At 42.6% G+C, this 19,129-nt stretch overlaps 1 protein-coding gene across 4 annotated transcripts in view; it reads left to right on the forward strand.

Annotated features, from left to right (window-relative positions):
• LOC141789801 (uncharacterized) overlaps positions 1-19,129 on the forward strand; it is a 325,110-nt gene that overhangs the window by 49,615 nt on the left and 256,366 nt on the right. For all 4 annotated transcript variants that reach the window (XM_074669263.1, XM_074669262.1, XM_074669265.1 and 1 more), the window contains exon 5: positions 790-1,021. In XM_074669263.1, coding sequence (XP_074525364.1) covers positions 790-1,021 — 232 coding nt within the window. The remainder of the gene's footprint in view (positions 1-789; positions 1,022-19,129) is intronic.

The raw sequence follows: 19,129 nt of genomic DNA on the forward strand, positions 1-19,129 counted from the left end.
AGCAGTGACCCCAGAGTGGTCTTGTCTTGAGTTGAAGCATTGTTGTAATCAATACAGGCTCTCGTGGGGGATGGCGGGCGAGGACCTTTCGTTCCCCGTTTGTGGAAATAATGGAGAAGACTGTTTGTTATTTTTCCCAGACATGCCGCAAACTAGCAGATATGGCCAGGGCACTGCAGGTTATGACGCTGGCTCAGGGAAACAAATACAAAGAGGAGCATTTTATCAAGCAGCAAACAGCCGAGCTCTGTTTGAAGCTGCTGGGAGCCCACAGGTCACAGGGGTGCTGGGGCTGCGTTTGACCAGCTCATCTTGAAACGGGGTCTTGGATGTTCTTTGTACACACTCACCAGGGACACAGAGACAGAAGCACTACTCTCAGCCAAGGCCTATGTAAAGTCATTTGTAGAGCTACAAATTAAGTTAGGTTTGGTTATTATTTCTACCCTGGGAACGTAAAACTGACCTCACTGAGAAATGCCTGTTAGACACACTCTATATGTGTCTGTTGTCTGTAGAGAGGAAACATTAAAAAGACAACACTGCAGTTCTGCTGCTGGGGTGTATGCTAATCAATGCTGTGTGCTGGGATCTGATATTATTCTTGGACTGAAATGAGTTGATACTTGCTTTTTAAACATGATGTGACATATCTAACAGATTTATTCAAAACGTTTGTTTTCCACCTCATTCACACAACATGTAAGACATGATTCTGCTCAGAAATCCAAACAGAATCTTGTCTTGAACCCTGAAACTAAATTTGCACATCTTCATTCTTCCTCTTAGACTGGGTGATGGGGAGAGGTCAATAAAGGAAAAGCCAGTTGGAGTCAAGCTGCCACAGAAACCCAGTGTTCCAGGAAGTGACGCAGATATGGATGTCAGCGTCGCTGGTGTTGCCTGCGGAAGCAGACACTCCTTCATTTGGACTGAAACTGGTCGAGCCTACAGTTTTGGAAACAACTTCTACGCACAACTTGGATACAACTTCCAGAGAACTGACTTCAAGGAGCATCAGGTATGTAGATGCTTTACTGTAGCACCCCAATCAAAGTAGTAGTCGACATAATTGACTAGGTCTACTATAAAAATTCATCGATAATGAATTTAAGCAGTCAACACATTGTATTATTGTTTTTATTGTTGTTGTCATATGGTGAAAGGAAATACCAGGCAGTAAATGCTTATCTGTAACTTCAGTTCACTGCATGAGGCGCCATGTTATTGGATACTTTTATGGGAAAAGATCTTTAAGTTTATACATGAGGAATATTGATGAGGAAATATCTCCATGCCCAAATGGTGCTGTGTGCTGACGGAGGCTCTACATCTCCAACTTGGACAGACTGACAGCTCCTGGTGTTTAGCACCTGTCAACGTGACTTAGGGTCTATTTGCACCCGTGGCTCGTTTGCTTTGTTCCGATTCAGGGGCAAAAATACAATTGTAGCGGTTGTCACTTGGTTGTTAGTGTTCACAAGGTCCAAAGTTGTAAACAAATGTCACGTGCAATCCATTTTTTCTCTCATTGGTCAGAAATCATACCTAGAAGTCGGGGAGTTTCCCTATCTTCATTCATTCATTCATGTTCTTACCCACCATGGAGCATCAACAACGTGTGTGGCTAGTTTGCATTATAGCGTTCATCTGGCTCATGTACCAGTGTGCGCTGTATGACCATGTGCAGTTTTTTCAATGAGGCATTTTGCTGCCTCACTGTTCCACGTGAGCCTACGACTCATTTTTTCTTTGTTCTTCAGGCTTCTCGACTTCTTCTGCCATTGTTGAGTCTCCTACTCATTCTTCTTCTACTGTTTTGACTGTGCAGTTGTCAACCGGGCTCATTACTGCCCCCATCACTACAGTGTAGGCCACAGTTATGAGTCAGTCGTGGCAGTTGCTGGGGCGTTTGTGTTTTCACTGCACAGGAACCGCTACAGGGGTCGAATGGAAGCGAGCTGAGATCACCTATTTTTAGTGCAATTGCTGTGTTCACATATGCCTCAACGAACCGAACTTTCGGGGGCGCTGCCCACTGTTTCGGAACAACTGCCCGAAACAATCCATGTGTGAATACACCCTTAGAGTCTTCTTAGCTCTCAGTTTTAGACAGTTTTTCAGGATTTGAGTCACAAACTTGTGTCAAAACTCCCCTAACTTTTAAAAAGAGAGGACATTTATCTAATTGAGCTCATTCATGCTCACACTGCACTGGTAACAATTAGCGGGGAGGAGGAGGGGTGGAGTGTGCATGAGTGAAGCAGAAGTACAGCATGTAAAGAAACAAAATTAACCATGTTGTCATAGAGAGCTGGGAGAGAGTCAGGCGGGATCATACAGAGAGCAAAGCAAGTCCCGATAAGCACCAAACATTAGAAAACAAGCCCAAAGTCACTAATAAGCTGTCTTGCCAACCAATACTGCGAACATCTTCATTTCCCTGTTACCTGCTCACATGACACAGAGCTGACCAATCAGAGGTGAGAACCTAACTCTGGGTAAATTCTGTAAAAATGAAACATACAGGTTGAATTTTAAAGGTCTGCACATTTTAAAAGCCAAATTAGGTTAAAACACAAAATAATTGTGATTAATTGACTAATCCAAAAAATAAACAATAGATTAGTCAACAACGAAAATAAACCTTAATTGTAGCCCTTATCAAAAGTATGTTGGAAAACAGGCAGTGGGTGAATTAAGTGTAAAGACAGCACAAAAAAGTGCTTAAAATATCTCTCATCACATTTTAACCACTGTGCTTCTCTAATGTCCTGGTGCGTCATACACAGTGGAATTAAAAGCTAATGATATCATACTGTGGAGATCATGTAGAGAGGCTGGCTGTTAGAGGCAGGTCTGTGTCTGATACCTTGAGGGCCTGGATGGCTCTTTGCTGCTTGTCTCTCTCTATCTCTGTCCTTACATGGCTTACCGTACAGTAGCACGCTGCTGAACCATACAAATCCTAAATTAAGTGCTGTGGAATTGAAATTGGCTCTCTTGTGAAGTGTTCCACTTGCATTGGAGCTTAATTTTGCCTACTCATATCATTTGATTCAGTCCCTCACTCCCTCTTTTGCTCGCTGCAGCCCATCGCTCCCTCTTCCTTCTCATGCAAAATAAGCCCATTTACCGCAATATGACAGTGTCTAGGAGAATGATTGCCACTCAACACTTGATATATGGATATGTGCTTCTGTGCGCATGTGCACTGGGGATGTTTGATTTCCTACTTATTTTCCAGTGGCTTTCAGTTACATCAGTGTATAGTTAAACATGAAGTTTTCCAGTTTTTCATATGGCTTTATAAAAACGAGTAAGAGGATATGACAAAGTAATCCAGTCCTCTCAATCATTTCCATTTCTCCTGAGCTGAAGTCATATCAAGAAGCTTATTATCAAAGTGTTTGAAAACAGCCTTTCACCAGCTTAGCCAGTCAATAAGATCTGATGTGTCTCAGTTATCAGCCGGCGCTTTAATTCATCAACAATATCATCAAGTGATATTTTTGTGTTCACTTGCTGTTTGTTTGTATTCAAGATACAATTTTCTTTTATCTCCTGTTCCTCTGGCATTGCTCACACTGTAAGATAAAGCAAATTCCCCACAGATCGGCCTTTGGTTTTAAATGAGACAGCCCTCGCGCTGGGTGGTGGCAGAGGGGCTGTGTTTGTAAAGTACACAGCCACCTGGCAGCAGAACGGAGACCACGAGGCCAAAGCTTTCACATCTCCTCCTCGATAAAGGCCACAGGGATCTGCATGACTGCACCCTGGTTTCAGCTCTTTCTGCTGAAGCAAAGGATACTAAAGGGGGGGAAGTGCTGCAGCAGCTGTACAGAAAGTGACCTGGTGGTATGTGTGTCCCAGAGTCACCCTTCCTGCTCATTCAAGCCGCACTGCCGGCCTCTGGCTGCCCCAAGTGGAGGCCCTAACTCGGCTCTCTTGTACACAGCAACCTCCATCTTTTTTCATCTCTACGACCTTCCTGAATGTGTTTTTTCAGGTGGACCAGAAAAGCTGCTCCACCTCCAGCTATCCCCCAGACTCCGTACTATATGATACCAGCTATTGTTGTAAAGAATCTGTAGGTTGGGACTGCCCCTAAGGCTCTGTGTCTCTTTGCTGTCTGAAATGGAGTGGTAGCAGACGGCTGAGATCTGAGAAACATTATATTCTGCTCTTTATTGGCCCGGTGATAAGGTGAGGGGATTCTGCTCACACCTGTGAGGCCATTGTTCAGGCCCACGATGGCGTTTCACCTGCGACAGACGGGGTCAGACAGAGCTCCTGTTTAATGCTTTGATTGACATTATTTTAACAGCACACCGTGGGGAGCTTTATGTCTGTGAACGGAAATGAAAGTTAATCTTATTTCTCCCCCCTCTCATGTCTCTGCCCTCCTTCTTTCTGTCCTCATTAGGACAATGACGGTGTCATTTCTTCAGAGTTTTGAGGGGTGTGTTTGGGTGCAGTCAGGACTGTCCCTCTTTAGTTCCTCTTGTGCGGCCTTGTACACACATTATGATAAGAATTAGTCCTCACAGGCTGTGTTGTTGTGGTAGCTCTAGTGCCAGTATCGTATACCATAGGACTGCTTGTTTTTGTCGGCCTGCCTTTTCCTCCCTGCATACATAGCATAGCTCATTCTCTAAGTGGGTTAACACCTCCTAGCTAAAAATGTACCACCCATTGTTTGTATTTCTACAAAACTAGGCAAAAAGCAGCCGTGGGAGCATGAAAATAAACTCTGTTCCTACGTGTGACACGTGTGCAGCTTGAGCTTGGCACGGCATCCGTGTTCAGCCTGGCTGAGCACAACTTGTTTGAATGTCATATTTATCCCTATGTTTTGTCAGAAAATTAACTTCCTGTGAGTTTGCGGCAGAGCCGAGCATATGGCCACAGCTCTCTGGAGATGACAGCCTAGCGGAGCGGGAGCTCGCCGGTGCCGCTGCCCTGCTCTGGCGGCAGATGCTCCGGGCTTCTCCGCGATTAAGTGGAGATCATCACTGTTTTCTTTGAGCACCGCTGTGCCTTGTACTCTGAAGTGTTCCGTTAATCACTGCCTGCCTCCCTGCCTTTTCCACACAAGCTGCCAAAGCACTCATTAAGTTTGAATCTCCCTCTCACTATTCGCTCGCTCACCGGCTCGACACATTGCTTGAATGAATCCTCGCAGTCTCCCTCTTTTTTTTTTTTTTTTCCAGGAACACAATGGCATGTTGCACCTGTTTGCTGGAGGGATCATAAAAGCCGTAATGCTTTTGTGCGAGCTTGTTTGGATGGTTGTTTGTGATTCCATCTCTGGTTCTCCTCTACTGTTCATTCATTTTTAAGGCATTGTGTACATCCTGTTAAATAAGTGTCTTTCTTTGTGCTACTGGATGTTTCCTTTAGTCTCTGAGTGCTGATGTAGTCGGTATTTGCGTTTCTCCCTGTACACTGAGACTGAGATGCTGCCTTGTTTCCAGTACAGGCCTCTGAGGGGAGGGAAGCCTTCTCTACACTTGTCTTTTTTATTTATTTATTACTGCACTGGTGCCTTCTCTTCTCTGCATGTTATTAGAAGACACTTCTCGGGAATGTTGCTACACTTTTCTGTGTTTCTGTGGGTGTGTGAGCATGTATTAAGTTGGAATCAGACTGCAGGTAAAATGTAAAACACATCTGTAGTCAAAGAAACACACAGAGGATAAAAATTAAGTCTTTGTTAGCTGAGAAACCCACCCCGCCAGAACCCCAGTATCACACATCTAGCTGTGTTGTGTGTGTCTCCTACACAAGCAAGCATCTATTGTCATTGTTAAACATTGTGACACGCTTTAACCCTGATTGATCTTGATCTCCATCACAAATAATAATGTGATTACAGGCTTTTCTCTGCTTCTCTCTCTTCACAGCAGTGGAAAATAACATTAGATATCTCTTTTCATGTTAATCGCCTTGGTTGGAAGTATACCTCGGTGCACCAATAGGCCTCGGTAATGCCTCCTTTCTTCTAAAAAAAACATCCAAAATAACCTATTTGCAGCACACCCACACAGACGTTGCTTAGCTCTGTAACACCGTTATTCTGCACCCATCAAAGCCTGGCTTGCTTGTCCTGGTGCAGCGATCATTCCCCCACAATAGCCGGATGGCATTACAGCGCTTCTGAAAGCATTTGCATGGCAAAGCAATAACATGCACCTTGTAAATAAAGCAATTGATCCTGTTCATCGCAGGTTGGATTTCCAGGATAAAGCTGTGGGAAATGGATCCCTACGCAATCTCACTTCCATACACGGAGCCCGTTTCCTCATCCTCAAGTTTACTTTGCAAAAACTGTCTGCCTCTTAATCTTGTCTGCTGGGCTGTCAGGCAGACACACAAAAAAACAAATGTGTCGCTCTCTGCTGTGCTGGTTACTTGGCAGACATGCTGATTAGTACCATTTTGCCTCTTTTTCAATATGTAGATATCCAGATAATAAGCTGTCCCTATTATTGAGTCCAAGCACCAAAATAGAAATTGCAGTTCTCAATCAACTATGAAGAAATTGGTTTGCATTGTGGGAAGAGTTGATTAGTGACTTTTTGAAGAGGCTCTGGAAATTACTTACAAATCATGCTGAGTTGACAGACAGCTAGTTGAGTATTCAATTAACAGACTAAGGTCAGCAATAAGGGCTGTTATCCATTGGTGCAGTTCATCCTGTGTGAGTACCATGCATTAATACCCTCTGGGCCTGTGTACACAATAAATGTTTCTCTCATTTGCCCAAAATCAGATCAATTCCAAACTGAACAAATTGCTGCTGTTCTCTTGGCAGGAAACAGCTAATTTCTCGACGAGGAAATTCCTTGTCAGGAGCAGCCGAGGGAGAAAGTGTCAGTTTGATACCTCGCGTACACTAACGGCTGCGCGGGAGCATAAGTGTTCGCTGCGCTTCGGTGGCAGTGCGTTTGATTTCCAACACTGACCACCGGTGATGGCAACCCTGTAGTCCTCATATGAGCTGCCTCTTGAGACAGGAACATAGACGGCCCTCCCCCACATCTCGCCTCAGACTGATGCTGCTGAGAGAAAGAGGGGGACTGAGGAAGAAGGGGAGAAAGAAAGCTAGAGGCTGGCAGACAATAAAGCCGCTGTATAGCATATACTTCTATCACTTGTCTATTGTTACACTGCAGTTACAAGCTATGCAGTATGTGGGAACTCAGTGTGGGTGTACAGCGACCTAAACTACTATACCGATCCCCCCCAGGGGCACCTCAAAGGATGCTCGGGCTCTGCTGAAAAATGAGAGGCAAGGAAAGTGAGAGACGGGGAAGAGAGGGAACAGAGGGAGATCGTCTCAGCTGTGTAGGAAGGCTAACCTGCGCCTCTGGAGATCCTGTGTCTTTTCAAAAGTACCCATCTTTCTGACTACTCACCCCCTCCGCTGACTTGTGTCGGGCCACACTGTTGAAAGAGTTGAGGATGATGACTTCTGCTGTGCTCTGAAACTACCGGCATTCTTCATCTTGTGCTATCCTTTATTTTCTTTTTTAACCATTAGATGTTATGCAAAATTCGTACTTGAGATATGCATTATTTTCTCAGTGTGAATGAGAGAATATGGTGTTTGTGACCTTGTTTCAGTTTGAATCATATGCCCCACTGTTTCCTAATATGCCCCTTGTGTATGTAACGCAGAAAGCACATTTATTACACATCAATAATTCTGTACATTTCCTTCTGGAAAACTAATTCTCATAATAGGATTTTGTCAATGTGATTTGAATAATGATCTCAAAACATCCCATTTTAGGCTACTTAACTAAATAGAATATTACTGATTGCAACACTTATCCATGGTTGGGGTTTTGGTAACCTTCTTTTCTGTTTCTTGCCAACAGCCAATTTTCTCTCAATTAAAGCATGATATTAGCACTCAGTAGGGCATAAACAGAAATAACCGTATACTACTGAATATCATGCCTTGATTATGAGCTTAAGAGTGGGTGTACAGATGGATCCAGTTTCTATACTCATATTAGTGTGCTGGTGTTTTTATGTGTGTCAGGCAGAGAAAGGGAAAAGGAATCACTGCTGGCATGTGCCACAGTGTGTCAATGTAACACTGCAGTGGCTGGAAGCTGGAAGTTATCAGCTCTATCCTGTGAAAACCTCTGGAAACGGAGGGGAGGGGGGAAAAGAAAAGACAAAAGTCACAGGTATAGTAGAAAGAAAAAGAGTATCATTACACTGAGAGCCAGTCAGTGGTGATGCCAGTTGGCCAAAGTTAGCAGGAAGCTGTCCTAGTAAATGGCAGCAGCTGCTCGCAGTTCGAGAGAGCATGTCCCAGTCAGAGGAGAAAAGCGATGGCATCTACATTAATACTACCTTAATGGCCCATCTGGCGCTCCGTAGGGTCCCTGGCTGCACCACCGACTCACAGGCGTTTGACAGGCAGTCTCCAGCGCACCAGACGCGCATGGCATGCCAAATGGTGGGGAGACGCCTCCGTGGCGCACAGATCTGTCAAACTCTCTCTGACGCTGTAGTCACACAGGCAAAGGAAGTTAAGGCAAGTTTTCACACGTGATTGGTTCTTGACATGGAAGGCAAGAGGGAGGGGGCAGAGGGAGGATGACTGGCTTGTCTATCTTCCTCCTTTGCACCCTTCTTACATGCAAACATACTTATGCACACACACACACACACACAAACAAACACACAAACTGTCTTCATTCTGGATGTTAAGTTGGCGTGACCAGATTAAACCTCAATGAGAAAGCCAGGTTAAGATTAGCCAGTGGTGGATTCACTCTGCTCTGATGGCGAATGGAGATAACAAATATTATTTTAGCTGCGAGTCACAGCCTCTCTGTAAACAAATACTGGAACAAATTGCTTCATTGGAAGAAGTGGTGGAAGGTCTTATCAATTCACCACAGGGGTTTCTGGCTATAATTGGCATAATTGGTTGACGGAGCAGGTTGCAGACCATGATGTGGTGCAGTGATGCACTTTATGATCATGGCTGTAGGAGTATAGATTGCCCTTCAAGATATTTGAACAGACTGAGAAAGAAGTGAATTACTTAACATGCAAGCATGGACATTATAGAGTCTGCTAGTGTTTTGGGTTTGCTTTGGAAGGTATTGACTAATGTGTCTGAAAATATTTTAAGTAGGTCAACTTTCTTTTCTTCATGATTCTCCAAATCATATCATAGTTAGATTAATACATGAGTGAATTAAGTGTGCAGGAATTTAAAATAATTTCAGTTTTGTTTGGTTGTGGAGAAGCATGGTTGAGTTTTACCAGCTGATGATCTCACTCAGATTCCTTCTCTGCCCTCCGCTCTTGGCCTTTTCCCTGTCCCTGTTGAGCTGCACAATACTGGCACAGTGCAGCTTTTCTTGAGAGCAGGTCGCATTCTGCAGCACCCACCAGCACTGATCACAGACCCCAAGTCTCTACCTCACCGCAGCTGGGAAACGGGGGCTGCTTTTTTTTTCTGATGAGTAAACTACACACAAAAGTACAGCGAGAGTACTTTAAAATATTTGCTGCCGCTCGTTCTCCCACACTTTTTCTTAAGGACATTTTGAGAGATAACAGCAGTTCAAAAAACGGAACGCAAGGTTCTTTAGAAAATGCATTTCAAATGGCTTATCCAGCAGGTAGCCCCAGAGGACACCTCAGGGATAAACCTTGGCAAGAAAGGAAGATAGAGGGGAAAAAAGTGGAATTGGAAAGAAGACACAGCCGTGACTAAAACAGTAGAAATATAAAGAGAGAAGGTATCCTCTTAACCTGCCGACGCCTCTTCAGAGGAATCACAGCGCTGCATATCAGCATTCACTCACTGAATGTTCTGCTCTGTTCACTGACGAAGACATGATGATGTCTTTTTCCCCCAGACTGTCTCATGATCAAGAAAGCTGATTTCTGATTGTTTATGTTTTGCTTCTCAGTTTTGATGGTTGTTCTTTCTTCCCCATTAATACCAATAATGTTTTTTCCAAGCAAAACAAAACAGAGAACTAGAAAAGTTATTGTCAAGAAGGTCAGCTGGACAACAGCTGCTCAGTTTTGTGTACAAGAAAAAGAAAAGAGGACAGATACACAGAGAGACAGAGAGATGGGGGCTAAGTGAGGTTAGAAAAAAAGAGGAATCAGCAGATTGGGTTTGGGGGGATTGAGAAAAGAAACGAGCTGAAGGAACTCTTCAACTTTCACTCTCATTCCCAGATGCGTTGTAGGCAAGATGTAGCCTTTGAAGAGCTGGTGGCAAAATAGGCAAAATATGACTACACACACCCTCTCCACTTTCCCTCTTTCTAATATACTTCCTCTTTTCCCCTCTCTTTCTTTTCACTCCTCCATCTTTCAAACTCTCTCCACATCTCCCTCTCTTTATCTTTCTCCCTGGGCATCTCCGTTCCTTAGTGGCAAGCCCAGCTGGGGGGTTTCTGTGGTACTGCGAGTGAACCTTCACTGTCTCCTTCGGCAGGCAGCTGTCCCAGCACAACACAAACACACACTCGCTGCACTTACTCATTCCTCCCCGCTAACTTTGACTCACTAAAAATAAATTCATATCACACCACGTCCTACTTTAGACATGCATGGTAACTTATAAGGTGGGGTCAAAATGAAAAACTTAATTTGCAGCTTTTCAAAAAAAGTCTTTTTGTTAAAGCTACAATGTTCAAACAGAAATAAAGGCTGACTCTGATTTTATTTGCTGGGACAGCAAAAAGAAACAGACCTCTACCATAAGCTCCACTTGCATTCTACTCTATGGCCACTAGAGGGGGCTTACATTATTCTGTGGCCCTCTAGTCAGTTTTCTAGTTCTGCTTGTCCAGCAAAGATTCACAGCATTTCAGATGTTTCTGATTATGTGGCTTAATACCCTCAGCAGTTGTGTGGTTTTATGTCTTAGTTCAAACTAACTTCTTAACATCTAACCCACGCTAAAAACAAAGACATAGCTTGGTTTTAGGAGTGAGCTTCAGTGAAAATACACTAACTGCTTCGCATATGTTTGTTGTTGACGCACAATTCTGCGAGTGTGAGTCTCTGTGTGTCTGCAGAGGTGATAATTTTCCATGTGCTTAGAGGCTGCTGCACAGTGTATAATGACATTAACAGAGAGCGTGCCTCAGCTTGCTTCAATCTGCTCCCCAAATGTAATGAATCTGGGCAGAAGTCTGGTCATCTCAACTAGATCAAAAACAGGAGGAAATGTGCAAATAATTTATCATATCCTGTGGAGATTCATCAGTCACTCATGCCAAAATGATGCTGAGCTGAAAATTAAAAGGCATATTCTGTCACCATTATTTTCCTAATAAAGATGGAAAGCAGGATTCAGTCAGGGTAACTGGTTCAGCCTGAAGCAGATCCATTTTACTCCACACTGTATTATTCTGAACTTTTCCAGCCAAAATAAAGAGTCACTGATGGATAGAGAGTAAAATCCTTTATTTTGAAATTATCATTATTCTGAAACATGTCATAAATCACTCATTGTTTAATTCAAATGTGATTTCTTATCACTAAAGGATCATTTATCCTGATTTATTCTGAACTTACAGGAACACATGTACATTTATCTGTACCTCATGTGCACCTCTGCCCTCCAGCATTTCATCAACCAGCACAAGACTAATGTAAATTGCCAGTTAATCATATTTTTCCTGTCCCTGGCCAACCCGGCCCGCTAGGAGCGCGCTGACATGACAGCATTTGAACCAGACTCCTCGAGCTGTCCTGCCACACCGTTACACGGTCTTCTCTCTCACGTTACTGAAACAGGCTTGGCCGATGGGATTCGCCGTACTCTGCGCTTCCTCTCTCCTCCTCTCCTCCTGGCCTTTTCCTGTGACAGGGCTGCCGATGATACAGATCCACTGTGACATTTTACATTGTGCTCCCTAATTGCAGCAGCTGATAGTGGGATAGCTCACCATACAGCTGCATATTTCCTCTTTTTTCCACCCTTTGACTTTTTTTCTCCTCTTTTTTCCTCTCTTGGGGCTGACGAGGGAGGAGTGGTGTACAGGTTTGTTAGAGTTGTCTGATGATACGCAATTTGGGGCTTGTCCCTCTGTCACATTAACACCTGCAGAAGAACTTAGTAGATTTCAAACCCCTCTTTTCCCCCTTCATTTTTTAAGAGAATCACTGCTTTTTTTCAAAATATATCCTAATTGGCCATTTACACTTCACTTATTCTTTTCTAAAGTCTTTTCCTTTTCCTTGTGCTCTGGTGTTGTCCTTAAGTTTCTCCCACAGCCCACGACTCCCAAACTGAGAGCCAGAATAAACCTGTGTGACAGATGCAGCTCTAATTATACAGTTGTTTTAAGACTGTCAGGTTGCTGCGAAAAGGGAGCCAGCCATTTGGGAAAGTGGAGGAGGAGGGTATAGAGTAGAAAGAGGGGGATTGAGGGGGGCGATTTGATGGACGGACATTGTAACACCAGCATCTGGTGATAGCTGCAGCTGCTGTATCGTTTTCCCACTGCCAGCTTGCCAGCTAAATAAATATTGCCACGATCTGTCTTGTACAAGCAAGTGTAAATTACTTTAACACGTCAATAACTAGTTTACAATGATGTTTTTTCCTGCCATTTCAGAATATATATTGATTTCACATTGCTGTTAAATGGCAGGAGCATTGTTTCCTTCACCTTGCACAGTGTTTTTCACGTAGACTCGCGATGGACTTGGCAGGAACACGAGATAAAAGGGGAAAGCTGCATTGATCATTTTTCTTCACACTCTGTCACTAAAAACACAGAAGTTCATTAGATTATGTTTTTATGTATTTAGCCCTGAACTCTGAATGATTGCAGACAGTGTTTCTATGTGATGCCCAGAATATCGGTTAGACCTGTACTTTTTTTTAAATTTAATCCTGTGTATTGTCTAGGGATGCAACAATCCTTATCCTGGTATCGGTATTGGCCCAATCCAGCCCCTCAAAGCTGGATCAGGTGTCGGTTGATTTAATCCATAGGGTATGAAAGTTAAACACTGTCTGTTATTTTTGCTAACTACATGATTTGCCAGTACCAGTATGGACATACTCCTTGAAACAAATAGAAAAACTTTTGTTGTTTAAGTGTCAAAAATTGAATAATAAGAGTGTGGAAAAAAATTGAACAGCAATTTCTATAAGTTCTGAAGCATTGTTTTTACCAAACTGCTAGTAAACATTTAGACACTCTAGAGATTAAATATGTATTAGCTTCAATAATCCCAAATGCACTTGTTTTTTTGTCCTTTACTCAAAACACCACTAGTCTTATCCTGTAGTCGGGCATGCAGGTTGTTATTTAACACTGGTACTGAATGGGTATCTGTGTCCGCTGATACCCAAAGTCTAGGTATTGGTATCAGGACAAGAAAAGTTGGATTGGTGCATCTCTAGCAGGGTGTCCGCAGGGTCCTAAAAAGTATTAAAAGTTGATAAATCAGCTGTGGGAAAATTAAGGCCCTTAAAAAGTATTAAAAAGTCTTAATCCCAATGTTATGAGGTATTAAATTTTATTGGTATTCAAGCTCTGACTCCAAACGTATCCATGAATATTTATTTCCCTCCTTGTGTCTTTTACAAACTAACCTGACACGCCAGACATACAGTTCCATATGTCTGCCACGGAAATAGTCCATCTGTTTCAAAAATGTTTTCAGGGTCTGAACCTTCAAAAATAACCACACCTGGTGATTGGACGATCATTCTGCTTGTCACACTCATCACAGACCAGTGTGAGGATCTGAAAAAAGCTTTAGCGTCTCAAAATATTTCTCTCTAGATCATAAGAGTTTCTCAAGCCTCCTTAGAAAATTTCTCAGGCTTATGAGGGCCTGGGATCTTGGATTCTTACGATTTAGAGAAAGCTTCCCCTAATCTCAGTTGTTTTGGAACAAATTTTCTTTGTTTAAATCACCTTTCTACTGGATACAACGCAACAAGATAAGGTATTTATCAATACAGTTATATAGCGCTGTTGTTTGAAATGTGACAAACAAACAAAGTTGTAATTTTGTGAGGCACGGGATATATATAGCGCTAGCAGCCGAACATATCCGTAGGCTAATGTGACGACAAACTCAGTTTGTACAGTAGTTTAGTAGCTGTCTGTATGTAGCACTGATGGAAAGCAAAACACAATCTCAAGCACATATCCTACATTTTAACAATGATGAAATAAATTCTTTATTTTTTCTGCAAGTTGGCCTTAAATAACTGCTGTTAATTGTTGTGGGAATGGGAATGGGAATTAACCCGCCTTTAGTTTCATTTACTCTTTCAAGCTTTATTCTTTCTCAGTTTACCTAATTTATGTTTAAATGCAATCTTCATCAGTCAAAGATCGGTTGCTTACAACAGCTTAAAGCAGCGATAAGGTCTTAAGACTTTTTGAAAGGTTTTTAAAAAAGTCTTAAAAAGGTACTGAATTTAACCTCAGAATTTCAGGATATACCCTGTCTAGGGTTGTCCTCAGATTCCTTTGGTCCTTTTCACAACTGTGGTGTAACAAAAACCCACAGACATGTTAAGTGTGTGGAAAAAACTTTCTTTCTGTTACTTTTATGTTTTGAGTAAAGCTGAAAATCAATAGAGAAACGCTGATATTAAAAGTCAGTGCTGAAGTTTGCTGTTCAATTGTTTAAATGTCTTTTTTTAAAAGAAAAAAGCATAAAGTGAAAATTTCAGCATGTCTGGTTTGTCAGAATAGACAAAGAAGCCACTGATTGTACAGTGTGTAGACAGCTCCGTATGAGGCCCTGTGGTTGTTTTTTTATGCGTTTACACGTGTGCATTTTGGGAGCATGCACATGTGTGCACCCAGGAAGCATCTCTGCAGGCGTGCATACACGTCTATATTGTGTCTATTTTAATTTCTGTGGGTGCCTCCTCGCAAGGACAGATGTTGGGAAACCCACAAAATCAGAGCTGAAGCCGCTCTATAATCACTGCGATTTTAATCAAGGTCTCGCATTGTGACCCACTTATTTTCTCACAGTGCTGATTGCACTGCAGTGCAGTGACGACTAGCATTACAAAACTGCAGCCTGTGATTAACCTTCACATGGTATACATGTTCCCCAACCAGCATACAGCGAATCCTAATCCCAAAATTACACCCACTTGGACTGGAAAACCTCTCCTTTTGTCAAATCTGGATATTTTCCTCGCTCTTGCTCCCTTTTTGATATGATACAAAGATGATACTGCTTCCTGCGTTTTACCAAATTGACAAATGCCTCGGTGCTCCTCTGTCATCTATATGCATATTTAGGAACACCCTGTGACTGTGACCTACCTTATTTTGTTTCTGCTTAAAGTTAAAATTAAAAGTATTCATAAAATCTGAAACAGAAAGCACACATACACACACACAATCACACACTTCTGTTCTCGGTCTTTGTGAAAATATGGAAATAATCTAACCTTCTCAGCCATTTTCACCAGTATTATCATTTTCACATCAGTGATAATAAAGTAGATTGATTATTCATTCTCATGCTTCAACACCATTTAATTGTGTAGCCAGAACACTCCAACTTGAGGTCAGCAGGGCTCTCTCTCATTTACGTGAAGACACATCAACACACACACACGCACAAACACAAGTACACCCCCCCGCCCCCACCCTCACCCTCTTCTCTCTACTTCTCCCCCTCAGAGATGCTCTCACCACACCTTCTCAGAGGGCCTCCAAAAACATGCTCAGGCTAGAATGTGCAAAAATATTCTTTCTGCTGTTTTAACTCACACTGTGCCTCATTTCACTTCTTCCTTTAACATCTCAATTAATACTCCTTAGGAGGTACAGTGCCCTGCATGGCTGCAGAAACTTGCTGTGTTTGCGTCAAGAGGTGGGAATTGGGACAGGTTTGAGATAAGTTCCAACTCGTACAAGCAAATACCAACAATTGTCTCTATGCTTTTCAGTTTCTTTGTCATTTTATGCCTCCCACTGAGTTCCTCTTGCCTTGTAGAACAATAAAATCATACAATGTGAGAGGCCTTCAGTATGAATGACAACCAAAGAGAGGAGAAAGTACTCTTAGTGGACAGCTGACAGAAGCGACTGAAAATGTGGCTTAATTCTACACGAAATGACATCAACACTGCAACACGTAGAGCAAACGAGAGGAAACAAAACATGCAGAAGCATTAAATATCAGGAGTGCCATAAGTTTGCCATGAGACTTTCATGCATCGATAATTTCTGGAAGTCACATCTCTAACATCTCCAAACCATCACTCCTTCAGTCTCATTTCCAAGCAACTCCCAGTGATTGAACACACTAATTGCCATCAGACATCCTTTGCATGTGTTTGTTTTGAAGGACAGTCCATTGTATTGAGTGACAACCCTTGGGATTGAAAAATTAAGAATATTTGACAAAGTGGCAAAACTGGAACTCATCAAGAAGCCAAATTAGGCTTTCTTGAAAGAGGGTCAGTCTCTGAAGAACCATTTGTTAAAATGGTAATCCAAAAGTAAACACAAGCAGAAACATCACAGAAATCTGTTCTACGAAGCAGGATTACTGCCTAGCAAGGTAGCTTTGAGGATAGGTTTCGGATTCCCTATTCTACAACACAGGATCACTCCTCAGCGAGGCAAGTCTCCATGGTAACATATGCTGAACGGCTAACCTGCTCCGGGGCAGGTTAGGTTCCAGATTGAACTCACGGACTATAAAAACCCCGCCCACTGACCAATGAGCCCTCACGAAAAAATGGCTTGTCTGTTCTTAGAGGATCCCGTGGACATCGGAGCTCGCACTGTCCGAGGAGCACTCCTGCGCGTGAGACTTTTCAGGGACCGCACCGACCCACTCTCTTTTTCGGATGACCACCTATACGAAAGTTACCGGTTTTCCAGGGAGGGGTTGGTAGTACATGACACTTTCTACAGGTAGTTAAAAGGAATGAAGAAAACTCTCATTGCCGTAATAAGATCTTCAATGCCAACACTTTTGTTCCATGACAATATTTTATTGCCGTATTAGAATTGTGACAGGAATTCATGTAGGGCTCATGTGGGCTACATATCACTAAAAATGTAATCACGATAGGAATGAACAAATGAATAAATTCATCTAAGAAATAAATTAGGTATGGTGCATGTTACAGTAAAAGTGCATGGTGAACAGTGCTATTTCAGGATGATAATGGCACAAAAGAGTTTTTTGCACTAAACTTACGCATTTAGACTGTCAGCAATTTTCTGCCAGCACTCCTTCCGTGCTTTAGCAGCGGCGACGGTGTTGCTTTTAACGTTAATTACATGTTTCACCTCGTCATACTTCCTCATGATCACTTCCTGCTCCTACAGTGTGAAGTATGCGGTCCTTCTCTCTCCGGCCTGCTCTGACGCTCCAGTCTGCTCCATGTTCGCGATTGGTCAGATGCAGCGGGCTCCGCCTTATATGCATGCACGCGCTCATTGCCTAGCTGAATCCACTTATGAGGTTGATAACCAGCATTGTAAAACCGCATAGCGAGACCGCCAGCTATTGCGATCAGTTCAGTGAGGTAGCTCCAAGGCTATCTCGCTAGGCTGAACTTGCTTCGTAGAACAGGGCCCTGCTCTGTTTGAGGTTAAGCTTTAAACATCAGTTACCCTGGTTAAATTCAGTTGTTAAAATTTCTCTTACTGCCTGCTCATACCCCACCATGCTTCACCTCACTTCACCTTAGCCCCATTAAATGTTGCTTTTTGGGATTTTTAATACAAATATGTGGCTATGACATGAGTTTTTATGCTTTAAAATCTAAAACCACAAAACACAATCTAAGAAGTGTATGCTTCTGTGTTTTTGATGAAGGAAATGAATGGCAATCTGAGCTGGCTCTTTTCTGTTACTTCATTTTTGTCTTTGGGTATCAACATTTTATTTGACCAAACATTGAATTAACCATTGCACTTCATTACAGACAGGATTAATTTATTAATTCAATGTAAAATAGGACAAACCTTGACATTTTCTTTTGTTGTAATGAAGCCTCACCCCTGTAGGAGCGCTGTGGGTGCTGCCATAATGTGACTCACTAATGGATCATTTAGGCGCCCCCCCTGTTAAGTAACAACAAAGTGGCAAAGGCAGCATTACTGATGTGACGTCAATGCCTACATTATTAAAGACTGATGGTTGGACACGTTTTGGATTTGGGTATTAAACTAGAACAGGAAAGTCAGCAGAAGTCATATCCTGCATGAATTCTGTAACCCTGTAATGAAATATTGCAACAATACAATGAACCTATACAACTATTTGAGTTAAAACCTAGTGGCTAAGGCTAATCCTGTGGATTGCAAACAGAGGCAATGCCACAACTTGATAGTCTACAAGCTGCAGTCAGGCTTCTTGCACCGAAGAAGACGAGACTTGCAGTAAAGATGATACTGAGGGCTTAAACCATGTCATAAAAGCACAGGAATATAGGAGCGAAGTGGCTGTCCCGAAGTTGTACGTAGGGACAAAAGAAGAACTTCATTAGAGTCAACACAGATGGTGGGTCATGCTTGTGGTGGTTGGACTTGGACCTTCAGAGTGTCAAACCTCTATGAGGCTATTACTTCTCTTTTAATTTCTTATGAGTGGGAATTTGTGTCAGATGTTCTGCAGATGTGCACTTCACTGTTCTAGGTATTTCCGTCATCTTTGCTTTTTATCAAAACATTGAGTTGAGAATATCTGAAAGCAAATAGAATTTGTTGTTTCATTTAGCATTTGTGCCATTCAGTGATGAGATTTTTTTATTTTTTTTTTTAAATATTGGTGTTTAAGAAGCTCAAACTTGAAAAGCAGGCCCTGTACATGAACACCACAGCCACCTAAACCAAACCTGTAGATCTTCTCCATACTGTCCCCAGTCTCCTCTCTCATCCTGCCTATTCCTCCTGTTCTGAAGCTAATGGATTGTTGTGGTTTCCAGTGCCTGCTCCAGAAACGTTCTCCTGCTGAGATCTCGCAAGAAGTGCCCTCAGCTGGTCTCTCCGTCTGCCATTAGCCCTCTCCACACTTTTTATCCCTAGACCTCTGAGACCTCAAACTGCCAAATGAGTTGAATTATGGCCAGTTATGTGGAGTGGACCCAGCGTCACAGGGG

This window comes from Halichoeres trimaculatus, unplaced genomic scaffold (assembly GCF_033239565.1).
Source record: "Halichoeres trimaculatus isolate MK-OKI-2021-1 unplaced genomic scaffold, fHalTri1.1 fHalTri1_scaffold_5, whole genome shotgun sequence".
Classification (NCBI taxonomy): Eukaryota; Metazoa; Chordata; class Actinopteri; order Labriformes; family Labridae; genus Halichoeres; species Halichoeres trimaculatus.